The 17,597-nt window shown below is 39.4% G+C and overlaps 2 protein-coding genes across 4 annotated transcripts in view; one reads left to right on the plus strand and one right to left on the minus strand.

Annotated features, from left to right (window-relative positions):
* The window catches only part of fhod3a (formin homology 2 domain containing 3a), a 61,282-nt gene that overhangs the window by 23,984 nt on the left and 19,701 nt on the right, over nt 1–17,597 (minus strand). For 2 of the 3 annotated variants that reach the window (XM_078267497.1, XM_078267496.1), the window contains exons 4-6: nt 5,383–5,450; nt 4,640–4,745; nt 593–687 (exon numbers count right to left, since the gene is read on the minus strand). In XM_078267497.1, the coding sequence (XP_078123623.1) occupies nt 593–687; nt 4,640–4,745; nt 5,383–5,450 (269 nt within the window). Of the gene's footprint in view, nt 1–592; nt 688–1,038; nt 1,156–4,639; nt 4,746–5,382; nt 5,451–17,597 lie in introns of those variants that run through there. The other variant, XM_078267498.1, reaches the window with a different exon arrangement.
* On the plus strand, nt 2,143–3,723 carry LOC144528717 (uncharacterized). The gene has a single exon (XM_078267499.1). The coding sequence runs from the start codon at nt 2,154–2,156 to the stop codon at nt 3,048–3,050; it is 897 nt and encodes a 298-aa protein (XP_078123625.1). The 5' UTR covers nt 2,143–2,153; the 3' UTR covers nt 3,051–3,723.

A 17,597-nucleotide genomic window follows, 5' to 3' on the forward strand; every position in this document is an offset into this window, starting at 1 on the left:
GTCCTAAGGGGGTCCGTCTTGCCCGGGTGCTACGGCGGATTCCATACCGTAGCACGCCTCCCCAAACGCAGTCAACATCAAGTCAACTAATTATATGTCCATATAGAAAATAAATCAAAGATTTTCTTTTTTGTTGAAATTTACTAAAGAAACAGAAACAATACAATGATGGCATTTAGGCACTGGTACTCTCAGTGCAAAGCAGAAGTATACCTTTACCAATTGTGAAAATACCACAAAGCTAACAAAAGACACCAGCCTCAGTTCAGGACACAGAATACAATCAGTAGCAGATGTGTTTCTTTGTCCGTTTCTGGGCATAAAAGCTAAAATTAATGCTCACCAAACAATGAATGGCTAGCTCGGAACTGATGTGTGTTGTAGGATTAGGGTTAGAATTAGGTTATGGTTAGGGTGAGGGTAAGGGTCAAGGTTAGGCATTTAGTGGTGATGGTTAAGGTTAGGGTAAGGGGCTAGGGAATGCATTATGTCATGACGGGTCCCCACAAAGATAGTGAAACGCACTGTGTTGTGTGTTGTGTTTTTGTACAGTATGTATTTTTTTTTGTATGTACAGTATTCTCAGCTATACCTTCGAGCCAACAAGAGTGTACAGCCACTGGATTGTCTCAGCGTGCCCAATGACACCGTTCATCCCGTCTACATACAGCATGATCTGACCCAGAGCTAAGAAAGGGGAGGAGAACGAAACAAAAAGTTAGAGAGACAGATCCAGGAAATGATTCAACACTTGCTGTAAATAAACCAAGCACACCAAATGGCAACTGTTTGCAGCACACAGGCCCATTAGTAGCTATACATAACAGGAAAAGGGAGTTTCCTTCCCTATGCTTTTGGGTCATAATGACAAACAAAAACACAAAGAGCAGAACATTAAAATGATTTGGAAACCTAGTAGTTTTCAAGCCCATTGCCGAAAAGGTGTGTTGTCATTAGTTTTATATGTAAAGTAGTTGACGTGTGTTTCTTTAAAAAAAAAAGTGCATTAAATAAAAAAGTGTGAGGGTAAAGCAGTACCAGGATGTCACCCTTTTTCTGTTAGAGGGAAAGCAGCTCCTTTTGTGTCCCAGTCCCTCCCTGCTGTTGCTGTATGTCAAAGCACAGGACGGATTTTATTACATCCAAACTCTCAAAGTGAAAGTGAAAGACATGCAGAATATAAGGTCTTGTGACAAGTGAACAGAGCTCACATAATTAGGCTAACTTTACGCTTCCCCGCCCATCTTTTTATGGGAAACTCCCACTTTCCCCTTGACCCTCCCGTGAATGCATATGCATGACACGGGAAAGCGCAATTTCCTATTTTCAGTTCCCGCGACAGGCAGTCTGCACTTTTACCTCAGTGCAGCCTGTTTGTACATACCTCGCCATGCTTTTACGCGCACGTTGTGAAACAAAAACGCCTGAAGTGGGCGTTAGTACATCTGGCCCACAGACTCTCAAGGTGACTGACCAGAATGTAGTGAGATACAGAGCGTGGTTTGAAGGAAAACTGATTCTTGGCTGACACAGACCACAGAGGTGTCATGTGCTGTGTACTATTATCATATTCCTTATAATACAAATGATTTGATAGGATTCGACTTGAAAAAAACGGAGACCTCTCTGAACAAAACAATGTGATTGAAACAGATTGAGAAGGCAAATCTTGAGTACTTATGACAGAAAAAAGATCAAAAAAGATAAAAGATGAGATATGGTTCTCCTCTCACTGAATTCGCTTTGAGCTCAGTATTTACAAAATCTTTGCAGCCTCCATTCCTCCTTGATACACAGCCACGTTTCCTGTTGTTGATGGTGAGCCAACCTCATAGCACTTGCCATGAAAAGCCTAACCTATTTTTATGACTTAAGCTTATCAGAGGTCACCCGGAGTACTTTTAACCACTTCCTCAATGTTTAACGCAGCTCTTACACACATTTTGTTAATAAAATATTTCTACAACTTACATGGACTTTAGTTTACATTTTCCACTTTAAAGTCAGTAAAACAACATTTGTGAAAGTCAGTAAAACAGGAAAGAATGTAAAAGAATGACATCTGTTGCTGTGTCAAATCTGCATAGATTCTTTTAGATTCAAACCGGAAGTCATAATGAAAGTGAAAAAATTGTCTTAGCAGGTTTTACCACATGTTGAATCAAACTTACAGTGCAGAGAGAGAGAGCTCAGCTCACACACATCGGGAACAAGACAAGAAGAGAGAAACTTTGCTTTCATACTCTTTAACCATGTATTTGGACTCAAATTTAAAAATTGAAGTTTTGTCTTCACTTCTCGGACAAATCGTTCAACCCTACAACGAGAAAGGATGTGTGACATCAGCAAATATTTTGTCTGTTGATGACTTTCATCTGTACAACCTCCTTGGAAAGGCTTATGTGAGGGAATTTTTCATCGATGAGAAAGATTTTTTTGACCCCGAGTATGACTATGACTTCACTGATCTCTCTGATTCGTCTCAGTGTATGAGAGGTGATGAACTTTATGAGCGGCCAAAAGGCTGGTACCGCATGGCCTTAAAAGTCAAAGGTAAATATCCAGACGGAAACACCTGGCTGGGCAAAAAAGGATGGAGGAGTCACTCTGTACCTGGAGAATGGCCTGTTTCCTACCATGGAACAAGCTTAGAAGGAGCCAAAGGCATCATCAGGAGTCACTACACAGCAGGAGACAGAGCCATGTATGGGAGAGGAATCTACTCAACGCCAGACATACACGTTGCTGACAGAGAGGACTATGCCAAGACCTTCACATCGAAGACGACAGGGAAAAGTTACAAAGTGATCCTGCAAAATCGAATCAACCCTGAAAAGAGAGTGATTTGCCAACGATCTGATTATTGGCTCATTCCTGTTGATAAAGAAGTGTCTACCAAGGAGGAGAAACAGATAGTGGAGAGCTCGATTCGACCTTACGGCATTCTGATCAAGGAACTAAATGACGATGATGGCAGTGACAAGGATGCTGGTTCACTTGGTGGTATTATTCATTCTCTCTTTTCAGCAGTAAACTCACTGTTTAGTTAGAGCCAGAGAAAGTGTCTTATGGTCTGTTGCTCAAGGGCCTTTAAAGAGTATTATTCTAAGCTTATAGTCACTTTGTCTGATCATACTGTCTTCACAATGTACAACTTACATTGACATTCAATCCATTGTATAAACCAATTAACAAAGCTGTGTTGGGATGGAAGATCAACAACACAGGCACATTATATTTGGAGTTTGTTCCTAACATAAAAGCTTTAGTAAGTAATACAAAAATTTAAAGATCTGAAAACGTTTTCTCAATCAGCTTCTTACTGTGAGTGGCCTACGGATCTTACATGCACAAACCATTTTCTGTTAAAACTACAATAATTGTGTTTCTTCAAACCAGAGAGTTCTGTATATTTGTGCTGTGTCTGTGCTCTTCTTAATTCTTCTAATTGAAGTTATTGAATTCTTGAGTGTTAATCTCATAAATAATAACAAGAGATGCTTTGTTTCCCAACATATACTTTTTTTCTAACTGTTATAGAGAATCACTGATTTAAAAGTTTATAGGTGCTTGGAGAACTACAGCCATGATTAGAAAAATATTTCTAAGATCCCGTTAAGAAACTTTAAGAAAATCAATACGATGATTCATTGTTTTCTTGAATCAAATTGTTGTGTCTAATTGTTCATTTTACTATATATAAATAAATAATTGTAAATGATTGTCCCTTCACCGTTTTGTTGGTGACGGGGTGTTAGAGGATTTCCTACAGAGACTCTTACAAGTTTTATAACTGGCTGTTTAACTGTCAACTGACACAGACCATAAAGGGACAAAATATTCAAACCAAGCAGAAAATTGAATTGATATGGAAATTAAAAAAAACAACTTTTTTTTAAGCCTGAGTGGTATTGTATCCACTGTATTTTGTATCACATAAAGAAGCATGTTGTTCATTTAATATGAACATTAGTTGAGATATGGTTTCCCTCTCACTGGAGTTTTAATTGCTATACTATATTTCATATTGTAGTATATATAGTTTTATGTTTCATGCATTACCATTGGACTTCAAATTATTCACTTTGTTCTATTTTGGGGTATGGTAAACACTTATATACATTGCAGTATGCCACTCTGATAAGGTCAGTGATGTAGAGAGCAAATTACAGTACAGAGGAAGGGCGTGTGCAAGAAAGACCGAAACGGAGCTGCACTTCCAATAACAGCGACCACAAGTTTTTTTCCCCCTCTAATACATCGTTTCATTTTGGTTTTTCTGTTACCAATCTCAATAGTTCAGTATTATTATCCGTAGGTATTAATCACAATATCACAAATGTTTATTTATTGGTTCTGTTATTATTATTTGTATTATTAATTGTGATCATTACTAACTCTCTCTCACACACACACAACTACATTCTGTTACATTTGTTTTTTGCAACCTTTGCTAATGTTCATCAGCTGTTGCAGTCAGGTGTTGTTGATTATTACATAGCAGTATTGTATGTTTCTTTTCCTTTCTTTTTCATTATTTAGCTTAACAATGTTCTAAATATATTTTATATTAATGTCAGTATTCATACTTGCAATACTGTATCTGATTTTGGTCATCAGTGAGTGAGAGAAACTATACCTCTTAATATGTAGTTCTGGTAGTTCTGGTCAGCTTCTGCTCCCACCTTGATGAGACACGTCAGACCTTCAGCCATCACAAACTCATGGACCAGATCTTTGTCATCCTGAAGTGAAACACACAACACAAGAGAGAGAAAACTCATACAATAAGCACTGGCTGTATACATACAGAACCATACAAAATCCCTCTTTACAACTCATTATTGTATTAGTGTGTTCAGGTTGCATTATCTGTAGTGGCCACATAGTGTCAGTAATGTGTCAATCCCCCACTAGTTCAGGCCAGCTGATACACACACTCCATATGTCAACAGCCATGTGTTTTGCAATGTGTTACTTTTGATAGATAATCTTCAATAGCATAAACAAAGCTGAAAGGATGATAAAAGTTCTTTAAGGTAGTTGTCTGACCAAAGGCTCTGAAACCTTCCAGGCAGCGCTGCCTGTAAATTGTAATGATATTAAATGCTGCAGTAAAGTTCTCATATTGCTGTATTGTTGGTGTTATTATGTGTGTGTGTGTGTGTGTGTGTGTGTGTGTGTGTGTGTGTGTGTGTGTGGCCTCCTCACATCTTAAAATAAAGATTCACACAAATGCAAACACCCACACCCACACAGGGAGAGAAATGCCACGTTGATGGAGATCCCTGTCATCATGGAGGAACACGGTGGCCACAATAACCAACTGTATTCTGCAACAACAAACTGACAGTAATTGCATGTGAAATATGTATGTGTTACCTGAAAGATTTGCTTTAGAGAGAACAGTGCCCTTCTCAAGTCACGTCCATTGGAGTTGTACAGTCTTTCTGAAGACAGAGAAAGATGCAAAGAAGTGGTTATTTATCTATAATTCAACAAACAGTGATAAGGCTTTGCTCATACAAAATGTGAAAATAGCAAAACATTGTTTAAGCAAGCGTTTGTTTTTGTTTTTTTACACAATCTCTATTGTTCATTACCCTGTGCACCTTTCATCTCTCACCAATCCTTATGTGTTTCATGACTAGATCAATAAAACTTGGAAGTAAAATGAGTCTCAGCTGTGCAAAGGTTGCACAATAATTGATATGCAGAGGAACGCCAGGGAGTCCATGGACCCAATCCCACCGCTTGGCTCTGATCACCTGCAGCAGGCACTATACACACTTTCCCCGCTTGTTCACTCACAGAGCAACACGTGAGTGGTCTCTCTCTCTCTCTCTCTCTAACAAACACACATACAAACACACACACACACACACACACACACACACGTTTCAGTGGTGATTAGAGCTGTATTGGAATGTTAATGAGCAGCTGGCCGGGGTTCAATGGTGAGGTATTCAGGTCACGACACGGAAAGCACTCAGAACCAACGACTACGAGCTCTAATACCACCACACTGATATTTAGCCTTATTATATATCTATCCTTGGACACAACTATATCATTAACATACTTCTATGATATAACAGAGCCTTAAAATGGTTACTGTGACTGTGTGAACTATACTATCGGACTACATTTCACATAGTTATGGTTATATTTTAATGTTGATATTTGATCTGAAATTAGCATTTTGTTAAAAAATGTATTGCTTAAAAACCACAAGTTCCAAATTCCTCCTGTATGTCAATGTCTGTATATCTATGTATCCATATGTGTGTACAGACTACAGAGGTTGACAAAATACAACAATATTACTATTATGAAACCTATGAAGTTTTGGTAAGAATGTGTAAGAAAGTTGTTGATTCCACTCTTACGGTAATTTTTAAAGCTATACTTATTTGTAAGCTTATTATACTTACTTATTATACTTTTGTCTCCCCTTGTATGTACACAATACATTTTATTTGCATACTATACACCTACATAGTACTTGTATTTGTACATTCCACTATAATTAAGTGGTCTGCATTAAGCTCAAAGTCTGTTCAGTGTTCATAATCTCCGTTTGTGCATATAAACAGTTGTTGTGCATTCAGCTGTGTGTCAGCAGGGGGTTTGTGAGTCTGTGTGTATAAAAGAGTTTGCATGATGATGACAAATCCTGCAGTCTATCAGGAGGGGGTTAAGATAGACAAGGCTAACCCAAGACCAGGGTCAAAATCATTATTATTCCGCATACGGATGAAGAATTACAGGCCTGTCTGTCCCTCCATCTGCAGTAGAGGATGGATACCCGAACCGAGCCCGTCGGGACCCAACGGTACCCGACCGGCCGGGCCGGATTCGGACAGATATTTAGAAATGATGTTCGGGTTCGGGTCGGGCTCAGTCACATCAGCGCGATAAGGCATTGCACATTTTTTATTTAAAAAAGCTGACTATGTAGGTGCGCGCCTGTGTTAAGTTGCGTTTGTTGCCCCGTGTGCGCTGATGCGCTCATCTGTTGGCATTTCCACTTGTCTTCCTACAGTTTGTTATTAAAAGCGGGCTTTCCACACAAACAAACGTACATGTGTCAATAGTATGAGAACATTTTTTTTATTTTAACTGTGTCGGGCTCAGGTCGCAAATAATTTGCGTTGACGCGTCACGCATAGAAAAAAAAAACATAGCTGCCTCCAGCAACTGCGCAAGTATGGATTCCTCGCGAGTTCAACAACACGTTGAACTCGCGAGTTGTATTCCTCCTGAAAGTGACTTTATTTTGTTGTTGGATTGATAGCCTACATCTTGTTTCAGGTTGCACTACAAATTCATTTTACTTGAACGGTGCAGTGTTAAACAATTTTAATAAATAGAGATATGAACCTTATTCAAATTTGTTTTGTGTAAATTGTTAATAATTGAGCAATGGGAAAATAATCGCTAATTGAAAAATCAATCAGATTAATCGAAAAATTCATCGTTAGATTAGTCGACTAATCGAAAAAATAATCGCTAGATTAATCGTTTAAAAAATAATCGTTTGGGACAGCCCTAGTACTGTAGGACCGAAAGAGAGGAAAGAACATAAGCATGAAAGAGTTGGACTAAGACAAGGGTGTGGAAGGACAGGACAGGACAGGACAGGAAGGGAAAGAAAGACTGACCACTGAGTACAGGTCAGGGTCTGATTTGAGGAAATAAAGCCAATAATCAAGGCAGAGGAGACAAATGAGAGATGGCATAAGACGTGCAATTCACCTTCTAAAGATACACAAACTACATATGTCTCTGCCAAGTCTTTTGAGTAGAATGTACATTTTTAACCTTTTCTGACCTAGTGCAGCTGATTGGAAAGATGGTGGATTTACAGTAAGGGCCTGTTGAAGGGGACAAACCACAGGTTTCCAGTGTTCAATTCACTCTTCCCCTTAAAATACTAAAAACACAGAACCAAAGAATTCAATTTCTATAATCGATCAGCTCCACCGTTGATGAGCCGCACTCATATACGTGACCTTTCATTTGGTTTAATGTTATTTTTCTTAAACGGAGTAGAACACACATAGGGGACAGTCGCAATGATCACAACAGAATCTCTTGAGAAACTCTTTTCAAATAGACATTTTGGTCCAACTTCCTTGTTCTCGTTTCTCTAGGTTTCCCTGGAAATCAGGAGGCCACTGGATGATGTAGGGAACACTGTCAGTTAATTTAGTCTGTTACGTGTAATGTTCATGTTCATGATCAAGCTGTGAGTGGGGCTGTCAGGATGACCTTTACCAAAATGTCTGCTGTCCATCAGGAGCAAGTCAGCAGCAGTGATAAGCCTGAAACTTGGCTTCATTCATTCTGGTGTCCCGCTGCAGTCTGAAGGTGGGCAATAGAATCAGCTAGAGTTTACAGGGATAATTACAAGCAATGTAAATATACACACATTGAATGAAATGTTCAGACTACCTACTCTTATTCGCATACTCATATCATGAGGATGGAAACCTCTCCCAACCATTTTCTGTGCTACAGTTTTTAAATAACATGGACTAGTTACTTGGCTTCATTTCTGTTTACTTTCATTCAAAATGAAAGTATCACGGTTGCATAGAACCCATTAAAGAGGCGCTATGCAGTTTTGGCCATTTCTTCGCTGTTTTCTCTCTTTTTGCTCGCAGGTTTCTCTATAGAGCTCCCCCTACAGCTTCAGATTAGATATTTGGCAGCTCCTACGTTTACTTGTGTCTGACTCCTCGCTCGGTCAGTCTGCCGTTTCCTCTCTCTGTTCCTCCGACAATGCTTTCCTAGCTTTCTGCTTCTTTTTTGCCGGCTCAGCCATGACGATAGTGTGAAAAACTTCATCGCTACCTTGTTAGCTGGTTCCTGAATGGGCATATGTGTGCAGTGCCGTGAAGCAATTCGTTACATCGGCTCACTGGCCGAAAGTTGCAAGGGTGGTTTTTCCGCTCACAGGCACTAGGGGGGAGCGAGACGACCACCATTCAACTCGAAAAAAGTCATAACCATTCCATTGACTCTGAAGCTGTTCAGTTAAGGTAAATTAAGCTTAAAAAAAACTGCATAGTTCCCCTTTAAGGACCCACTATGTGCAGGCTAATGTTGGTGTTAACATACATGACTGATTCATCACCCAAGCTGGATACAGATGCTGTACCATATGCAATAAGTTGACACATTGTTTGTACCAGTGTTGAATTCTGTAACAGACAGAGGTTCCTCATCACCACACTTTTTAATGCAAGAACTAACCATCTCTATAAGTAATTTAATATAGTGAATTCTAAAATATTGTGTGAGACAAGTGATACAATCGGCCAGTTGGTTGAGGTCATTTTATTTCTTTTCAAAGAAACCCCCCCTTCACAGTATTTCTTGAATCAAATGTCATTATCTTGATACTATCACACAGAGAATTCTTCACACTGGGGATTTTTCAGACATAACCATTCAGTAGTACATTTGTTAAACGAATTAAGATGTTTTTTTGCAGAGCGCAACCAATAGTCTCACAGTCATGCCAACATGTTGTCATGGCGATACCCTGTAATCCACTCACGGTTGCTAACAAAGTCTTGTCAACATAATTACCCTTCTGCTCCAGAGTAAACAGAATTTGACACGCTAAATAATCAATGGGACATTTCCCCATTGGCACAAAGGGCTCCAGCTGTCTTAACACTGCGTGTCTGGAGTGATGCTGGAAATAATTCAAACAACTGACTCTCACCTTCAACCTCTCGGCCAAACAGCTTGGCCTAACAACACTGCTTCAGTGCCTGCATTTCTCTAGAGAGAGACTCAAATAACAGCAAAAACACAAACTAGGAAGATGACACATCTTAATAAGATGCCCTCCACTGGTCTAAGAGAAAGAGGAGTCCGAGTAGATGTGGGAATGTGACGAGGAAGGAGAGGGAAAAAAAAGCAAAATAATGTTTTTTGAAGGGAGGATGTGCCTGTCCACGTGTCTTTTGCTGGCCATTCTCCTTTTTTCCTGGCCATAGATTTTATTATTGTCACAAGAAAAGCTGAAACACTCACTGGGATGTGTCATTGTGGTTTGTGTGTGTGTGTGTGTGTGTGTGTGTGTGTGTGTGTGTGTGTGTGTGTGTGTGTGTGTGTGTGCTTATGTGCATGTGCACAAGCCCATGTGTAAGCCAGTGCCTGTTTTTGCTGAGTGCAGACAGACAGATGAAGGAAAGACAGAAAGGCACGTTTCATTTATAGGTTCGCTTGGAGTTTTACTGTTTTGTTTTGGAGGACTCACAGTTCTTGTCCACACTGTTTCACCATGACCTCACATGCACTGCAATATGTCAGCCATAACGAGTCATTTAGTCCCATATTCCATCTGACATTTTTTTAATTATCTTAAAGCAGGGGGGAAAATCCACCAGCAGAATCACTTATTTCCACTTATTTCTGATGTAGTTACTTCTGTTTATAATTGAATCCAATATGACTAAAACAAAAGCATTGGTTCCATATGCCTTTAATGATGTTTAACAACGCACAAAACGTATAAACTGTACTGCACACCAAGTGTCTACACTCCATAACTAAAGCCTCTTCCAGTAAGCCAGGCTCTCTTTATAATACGAGCTTTATTAAATGAGTAACATGGACACTGGAATCCAGTTACTGTTGGAGCTTGGTTTACACTCTCATAGGGTTTATCACATCCTAAACACCACAAGTGAGGACCCAACAGATATGAAAAGATGTGTATATTATGCATCATCCAATTCTTCTGTTTGTTTATCATTCTTTTCATGTTTAAAATCCCTCCAAAATATAACTCTAAGGCTCAATAATGGGTTAAAAGCCCTGTTATAACAAATGTATAGAGTGCAAGGACTAGATTAACTACCATATTTGTTTCAGAATATAGCAGAAAAACACAATGGAAGAACCTGTATGTGCATTAGCATGCGTGTGCGTGGGAGTGTCCTCTGCAGTGAAACAGGGATTCCCTCAGTGCAGAGTCTGTCTGTTAAGTCGTTCAGGAGTGGTCAGAACCCTCCTTCCCTTCTTGCCATAATGAGATTAGTGCGGTGACCCTTCAGCTTTGACTAATCCCTCAACATTTACTGCACCAGCTACATATTTCCAAACAGAAAAACACACAGGCCAGCTCAGGCTACACTAGGCTTAATCCACAGCAATCATACTCGAAAAACCACACTCTACTTTGTTGTACTGTAATGCATTAAATGCAAAAGCCCAGAGTCCCCAATTGATTGAAGTCTAATTGTGCTTAATTGGCCTCAGCAAAGGGCAGCAACAGTCTACTACTACTCTAGTTAATCCTCAAATTTAACAATAGGCAGCCAGCTCAGCAGATGTTTCTTAAAAGTCAACCTGGTTACAGAAACAGTGGTGTGAAGGTGAGATTCTGCAGGCTGACAAGAAAAAAGACAAACCAAAAAAATTCTGAACGTAAAAGAATCTGTTTGGCATTCAGCATATGAACTTATATGAAGGACATTGAGTTATTCATAAGAATGATCATTCTCTATTGGTGAATCTTCTGTCTCCTAACTCACTGATGTGGTTTTCTGGCCCACAATTTACTGATTTGGTTCACCCTCACCACTCTCATAGTGTTCTTTTCAGCCAAATGAAAAAAGGCACTAAAAAACCCATTGTATGCTACCTGCTCAGCACCGGTAAACGAGCAATGTTAGCACTAGTCTCGCTTTGCCAGACCCTCCTCCAAAGTGTGCATGCTTTATTGGCATTTCTTTAAACCAATCACAATCGTTTTGGGCGGTGCTAAGCACCGGAGAAAATCCGCGGCTGCAAAATAGGCTCAGAAGGAACTTGTTTTGGTGGAACATGTGTACGTTTAAACGTTGTTTTAGTCGTGCAACAGAAAACTCCTATTGGACAGATAATCTAGCTAGCTGTCTGGATTTACCCTGCAGAGATCGGGAAAAGGTTAACAATAGTCAACAATGCCAACACAAAGAAAGACGAAGGCAACGGATATCCGGCCTAAATGAGTGAAATCCGTCGGATTTTCCGGCAGCAACGGAGCAATCCTAGGAGTGGAAAGTCACGGATATAGACTAGCAACTAGTTAATAGATATAGTGGACCATTTGGCAGCTAAAGCCAGATACTGTATTTCCCTCGGAATGATATGTTTGTCAATGATGCGTTTATAGCTTATTTCCACAGCTCTCAAGTGCTCACAAATGCAACTGACTAAATTAAAATGTATGAATGAATTCATTATAGAAAGGAATAATAAAGTTGTAGTAGTGAGCCATTGCAAAAGAATCCTAAGATGCAGTTCCTCTCATGCCCACTAGATGCTAGCTCCAAATACAAAAAAAGGAAACAAATTCAGTGTATTTTTGCAGAGGAAGTTGGGGTATCAGCAACTTGACGTTACAGAAGCTATATTCATGTTGTTCTAAAGCACAAGTGTCAAACTCAAGGCCCGCGGGCCAAATCCGGGCCCTTGCTACTTTTGATCCGGCCCCTATATAAATTTAGGTTCACGATACATTTTGGCCCACCTAATTTTTGTCACTTTTCACAACATATTTTTCAAAATTTTTTATGCTTTTTCCAAACGTTTTTGGCATTTTCTTCGACATTTTTGTCGACCAAACTGTAAGTGAGAAGACTATAGCAATAATACAGTCAAAGATATTTGACTTTTCCCATGACATAAAAGCAATAAACTCTATGTCTGGCCCTTGATATGATTCTCATTTTCTAGTGTGGCCCTTGAGTTTGACACCCCTGTTCTAAAGCAGAAGAGATCCAATAGAACTGTTTGCTTTATTATATCCCTTTTCTAATCCTTTCTCTAGCCATAGCTTAAATGTTGCGCATCATTCATGTAAGATTGTTTAAAATGTATTAATTAAACAAATACACTTAATAAAGAAATGCTAACGAGTGACAGTACAAAATAAATAAATGCTGGCAAAGAGGCAAACCCCAACACAATCACCAACATACAGGTAGAAAAGTGCAACCTATCTAACCACAGTATACTGTATACAGTAACATGATCAGAGGAAATTATTTCAGAAATCACAAATCTTTTTTGGGTCACAGCATATTTACACATAAGCATGTACTGAGGTCAACAAAGGGTCATATTTTTCAGGATGGTACGACTGTCTCTATGGGTCAGGCAAGAGAGGGGCGGGTCACAGCTGGTGGTCTTGCATTTAAGCCCAGTTATAACCGCTGACTTGTGTTTCTGGAGGATTTCATTGCACCCCTCTAAAAAAGCCTCCGCACGGCTGTCTGGGCCAATCAGTCAGTTGGCTTTCAGACTAGGTCTTCGGTGGGATCTAAAATAAAGAAGTGAGAGGAGCATGAGGTGTAATGGCACGCTGGAGAGCTGCATTTAATCCCTGGAAGTCTTTCCCTCTCTGTGCTGGTATATCATGCTAAATATAGTGGAGTTGGGTATCTAACATACTGTAACAAGTCTAGATACTGGGTTCAATCTTTGTTCAGGTCATGCAGTGTACAGCATGTGTGCTGCCCTGTAGCCCTGTATTCAAGGAAAAATTAACAACTGGATGATACAATTCCATTTATTTCAAATGCAGTTTCAGGAACAACTCATAAACGTTTGTTTCAAACAAGGAACTTCACACCTCCGGCAGATTCGTTTTCACTTGTTTTAGGACAACTCATGCAATGCAATTAAATGACGTCTTAATATTACGCTTTTTGTATTTCTCAGTAAGGGTTTGCACTTCGTATCAGTACCCATGTCCAAACTGCAGTTGGGTGGTATTTTCTTCTTGTGTGCACATATGTGTGAAGTGGCATGTCCATTAATCTGTAGTTAAAAGAATAAATACTCCATCAATCTGTCATAATCGCATATACTGTAGTTTGGACAATAATGCATGATTTCAGTCTCATATCAAGTGAAGTGAAAAGGAAAGGCTGGCAGGCAGCAAAGGCAAGACTGCTCAGTGTAACTCAGTTATTTTGTGACTGTCTATTTTGGTCTGTTGGTCTTGGCCTACAGTACGAGTACTGAAGGCTGCTGATGGTACAGATGACGATAGAGGTCCCATGAGCTTGGTGTGTGTGTGTGTGTGTGTGTGTGTGTGTGTGTGTGTGTGTGTGTGTGTGTGTGTGTGTGCATGCATTTGTCTGAGAGAGAGAGAAAAAGAGAGTGAGACCTCCAAGGTTTCACTGTAGGATTCATGAGATTTAAAGAGTCCGGACCGAGACGGACCTAGACAAAGATTACACTAGGCTCAGAAATGACACAGACATACCCACACAAGCATGAGCCCACGTGCTCAGGCAGATACAGTACAACGACAGAGGCCTAAATGCAAACGTATGGAAACATTTGGAAGTACATGAAAACAAACTTTTATATGATTACCATAAATCCAACGCTGTGGAATGAAATGGCTGCTATATTTTATAGTTAAGACACTGATATACAGTACGTACAGCATACCTATATATAGACACAAACACACAGTTAAACACCTCCAGACTGTTACCTTGAACCCTGATGAAGGACATCAGCTGTGAAAGAAGCTGAGACGCAGGTGTCTTCAGGAAAACATACTGCCACATAAACACATGCAAACACATAAAAATACACACAAACACAGCATGTCCCGAGTCAACATAATCCAAGACCAGAATGTGCCCTGTGCCCCTCATATGCCCCTGGCACCTCTGAATTAGTCCACGAACACACACCTACAGGAATAGTTAGCCACAACACAAACACAAATATACCCAGCTTTTCTTACAGGCCCCGTAAGAAAACATGACAGGCAGCTACAGTACTGCTCTATATTCACACACAGACTACTTACTACACTGTATCCAAAAGGACAGTCAGTGATGACTCATTATATACTCACATTAATATTTTAAGATATTGTACAATATTACACTGTATAAGTTAAAAAAATGGCTTGCAGTTTTTTCCTATTAGTTTGTTTTCTTGTATCCTTTCTGGAAATCAATTTTACGCAATGTAAACTGCGTAAAATTGATTGATTTGATAAACAATGTAAACGCAACTGTTGGAAAACGGGCCAAAAGCTTCATATAGCTAACGAAAGCCTTAAAGTGGCCATTTTGCTCATTTTCAGGTTCATAATTGTAATTTGAGATTGTATCAGAATAGGTTTACATGGTTTAATTTTCAAAAATCACCATATTTTTTATTGTACTGCACATTGCTGCAGCTCATCTTTTCACCCTGTGTTCAGTTCTCTGTTTTAGCTACAGAGTGAAACTTCGCAACTTCTGTAACATCTTTGTTGTCAGTTGCACATGCGCAGTAGCTAGGTTTACATGAGCTAGCTAAATGTTTCTCCAACTTTGGTCTGTACAAGGCAGGATTATGTAAGTAGTTCTATAGAATTTATTTTGTATTTGTATTTTTGTTTTGCCATTGAGAACGAGCTAGCATGCTAACGGTTAGCCCCCTAGGCCCCTCGTCTCGGCAAGTTATGTAGAAAGCCGTGCAGATTTTTAACAGCTCACCCGGAGACTGAAGGCAGGACACATTCAGAAACCTGTATCTCACTCAAAACAGCGTGGATGGTTTTCTTTCAAAGTTTGTTTGATTTTTTTCATAATATGGGCACTTTTATAAAAATCATAAACAAATAAGACTATGGTGGAGATGATTGCTGTGTCTCTGTCACAGTATTATTGTAATGCTAGTTTTTACTAGCAGACATTTTCACTATATCCTTCCTAGCAAAAATACTGGGTGGTTTGGTTTTTCATAAATACTGTAGTAGAAATACTGTTCCCAAAACAATGTCCAGTTGGTGGCATTTCTTTTAACATCCTTATATTAAGCATATTTGCTCTCTTGCCACACTACTCAGTAATGTGGACCTACAGTAAGCAGCTGGTTAGCTTAGCTTAGCATAAAGACTGTAAACAGAGGGAACGGGCTAGTCTGGCTCCGTTTAAAGGTAACTAAAAGCACCTACTAGCACCTCTACAGCTCACTATATAACACATTATATTTCCTGAAGTCTCCGCTACCACCACCAGACATTGTCTCCACGAAATAACTGCTCGCTATTAGAAATATGACTTAAATAGTGAGGAAAATGTCAAACTATTTCTTTAACTGCAAAAGAAAAAAGCTGCAAAACTTTGGAATGATCAAAAGCTTTGTATATAGATTTGGTTTAACACTTTTAAATTCCTTTCATTCAATGCTTGCCTAACTTTTGCATGCAACTGACATTATGTGAAGGAGTTGCTTTGTAATTGCATTTTATCTGTGATAATGCATTGTTATAAAGGGTGACCTGATTCTCTGCAGCATGCAACCAGACACAAAAGCTGAATGTGGGAAATATTGTTGTGTTCAATCCCACAAACAATTGTGCATGTGTGAAACAAGCATCCAGTGTTTTCTCTCATTTTTTGCCATTCTGTCTCACTCTCTCACGTCTCATGATTGCTGCTGATGTCATTGTTAATTGATTGGATTCACTGGGCATGTGCAATGACATAAATAAGACTGGAAAAACATCAGACAAGCAGAGAGTTTAAACAAAACCAGAGTTTTGTGTAGCTACAGTAGCTCTCAATTTAGGTTAAGGATAAGTACAATGAGCACTATTGCTTATGTATTACAATGTAATAATGCTGATAATGATGATCATTTCAAGGTAGTTTAAGTGTCTAAACTGCTCTTTTATTGGCTTTGAAAATGCACTTTGGCAGTGTTTTTGATGGCCAGTCATCCGAATAAATTAGCTGGATTGAGAATACAGAAAAAGGGAGCCTGACAAAGAAGACAGAGGAAGACAGACATAAAAGAGAGAAAAGACAGAGAGTGAGAAAGGCAAACACAGTAGAAACAAACGGAGAAACCAGAGTAAGACTAACAGCAGCCACGGCGAGAGTAAACATTGAAGACATTGGAGGATATGTGCTGCTTGCTGAGTGGATTAGCTGAGTGAAATTGTGCTCTGACTCATAGCACACTGGCCTGTTATTATACTCCTCACTTGCTTGTGTGTGTGTGTGTGTGTGTGTGTGTGTGTGTGTGTGTGTGTGTGTGTGTATACGTTTATTTCTGTGTGATCCTAATATAGAAGGCACAATGAGATATGACAAAAGCTACTGTATGAGGGAGTTCTAGTACTGTTACAGACAGAGAAGAGGCTGTATCAGATAAAAGGCCCCTTAACTCAGTATGTGTGTGTGTGTGTGTGTGTGTGTGGGGGGGGGGGGGTATGATACAGTATAATATAAGAGTACGTATAACTACAAAGTGGGCTGCAAAATTGTTTCCTAAGCCTAACCTCTTTCCTAACCTCTGCATGAATTTGGAAATTAACCTGCAGATAAACTAAACTGAGATACACTGTATAAAACTACAGAAAGCATTTATTCAGGTTGGACTTATACTAGAGCATGATTTGCACTGGTTATGGCTTACAATTTTCATTTCTTTAAAAAAAAAAAGTACTGGGGTTAGGAGCTAAGTTAACTCCTCATCAGTCCAGCCAAGTTATTCTCTAAATTAAACTGCCAAAGCAATATTCCCTAACCTTTCTGGTCTGGAACCCCAAAATAGAAGCACAT

Source organism: Sander vitreus, chromosome 14, assembly GCF_031162955.1.
Source record: "Sander vitreus isolate 19-12246 chromosome 14, sanVit1, whole genome shotgun sequence".
In the NCBI taxonomy this organism is placed as follows: domain Eukaryota; kingdom Metazoa; phylum Chordata; class Actinopteri; order Perciformes; family Percidae; genus Sander; species Sander vitreus.

Coding starts and splice junctions, on each gene's coding strand:
- LOC144528717 (XM_078267499.1), top strand. CDS start 2,154: ATGTTGAATCAAACTTACAGTGCAGAGAGAGAGAGCTCAGCTCACACA.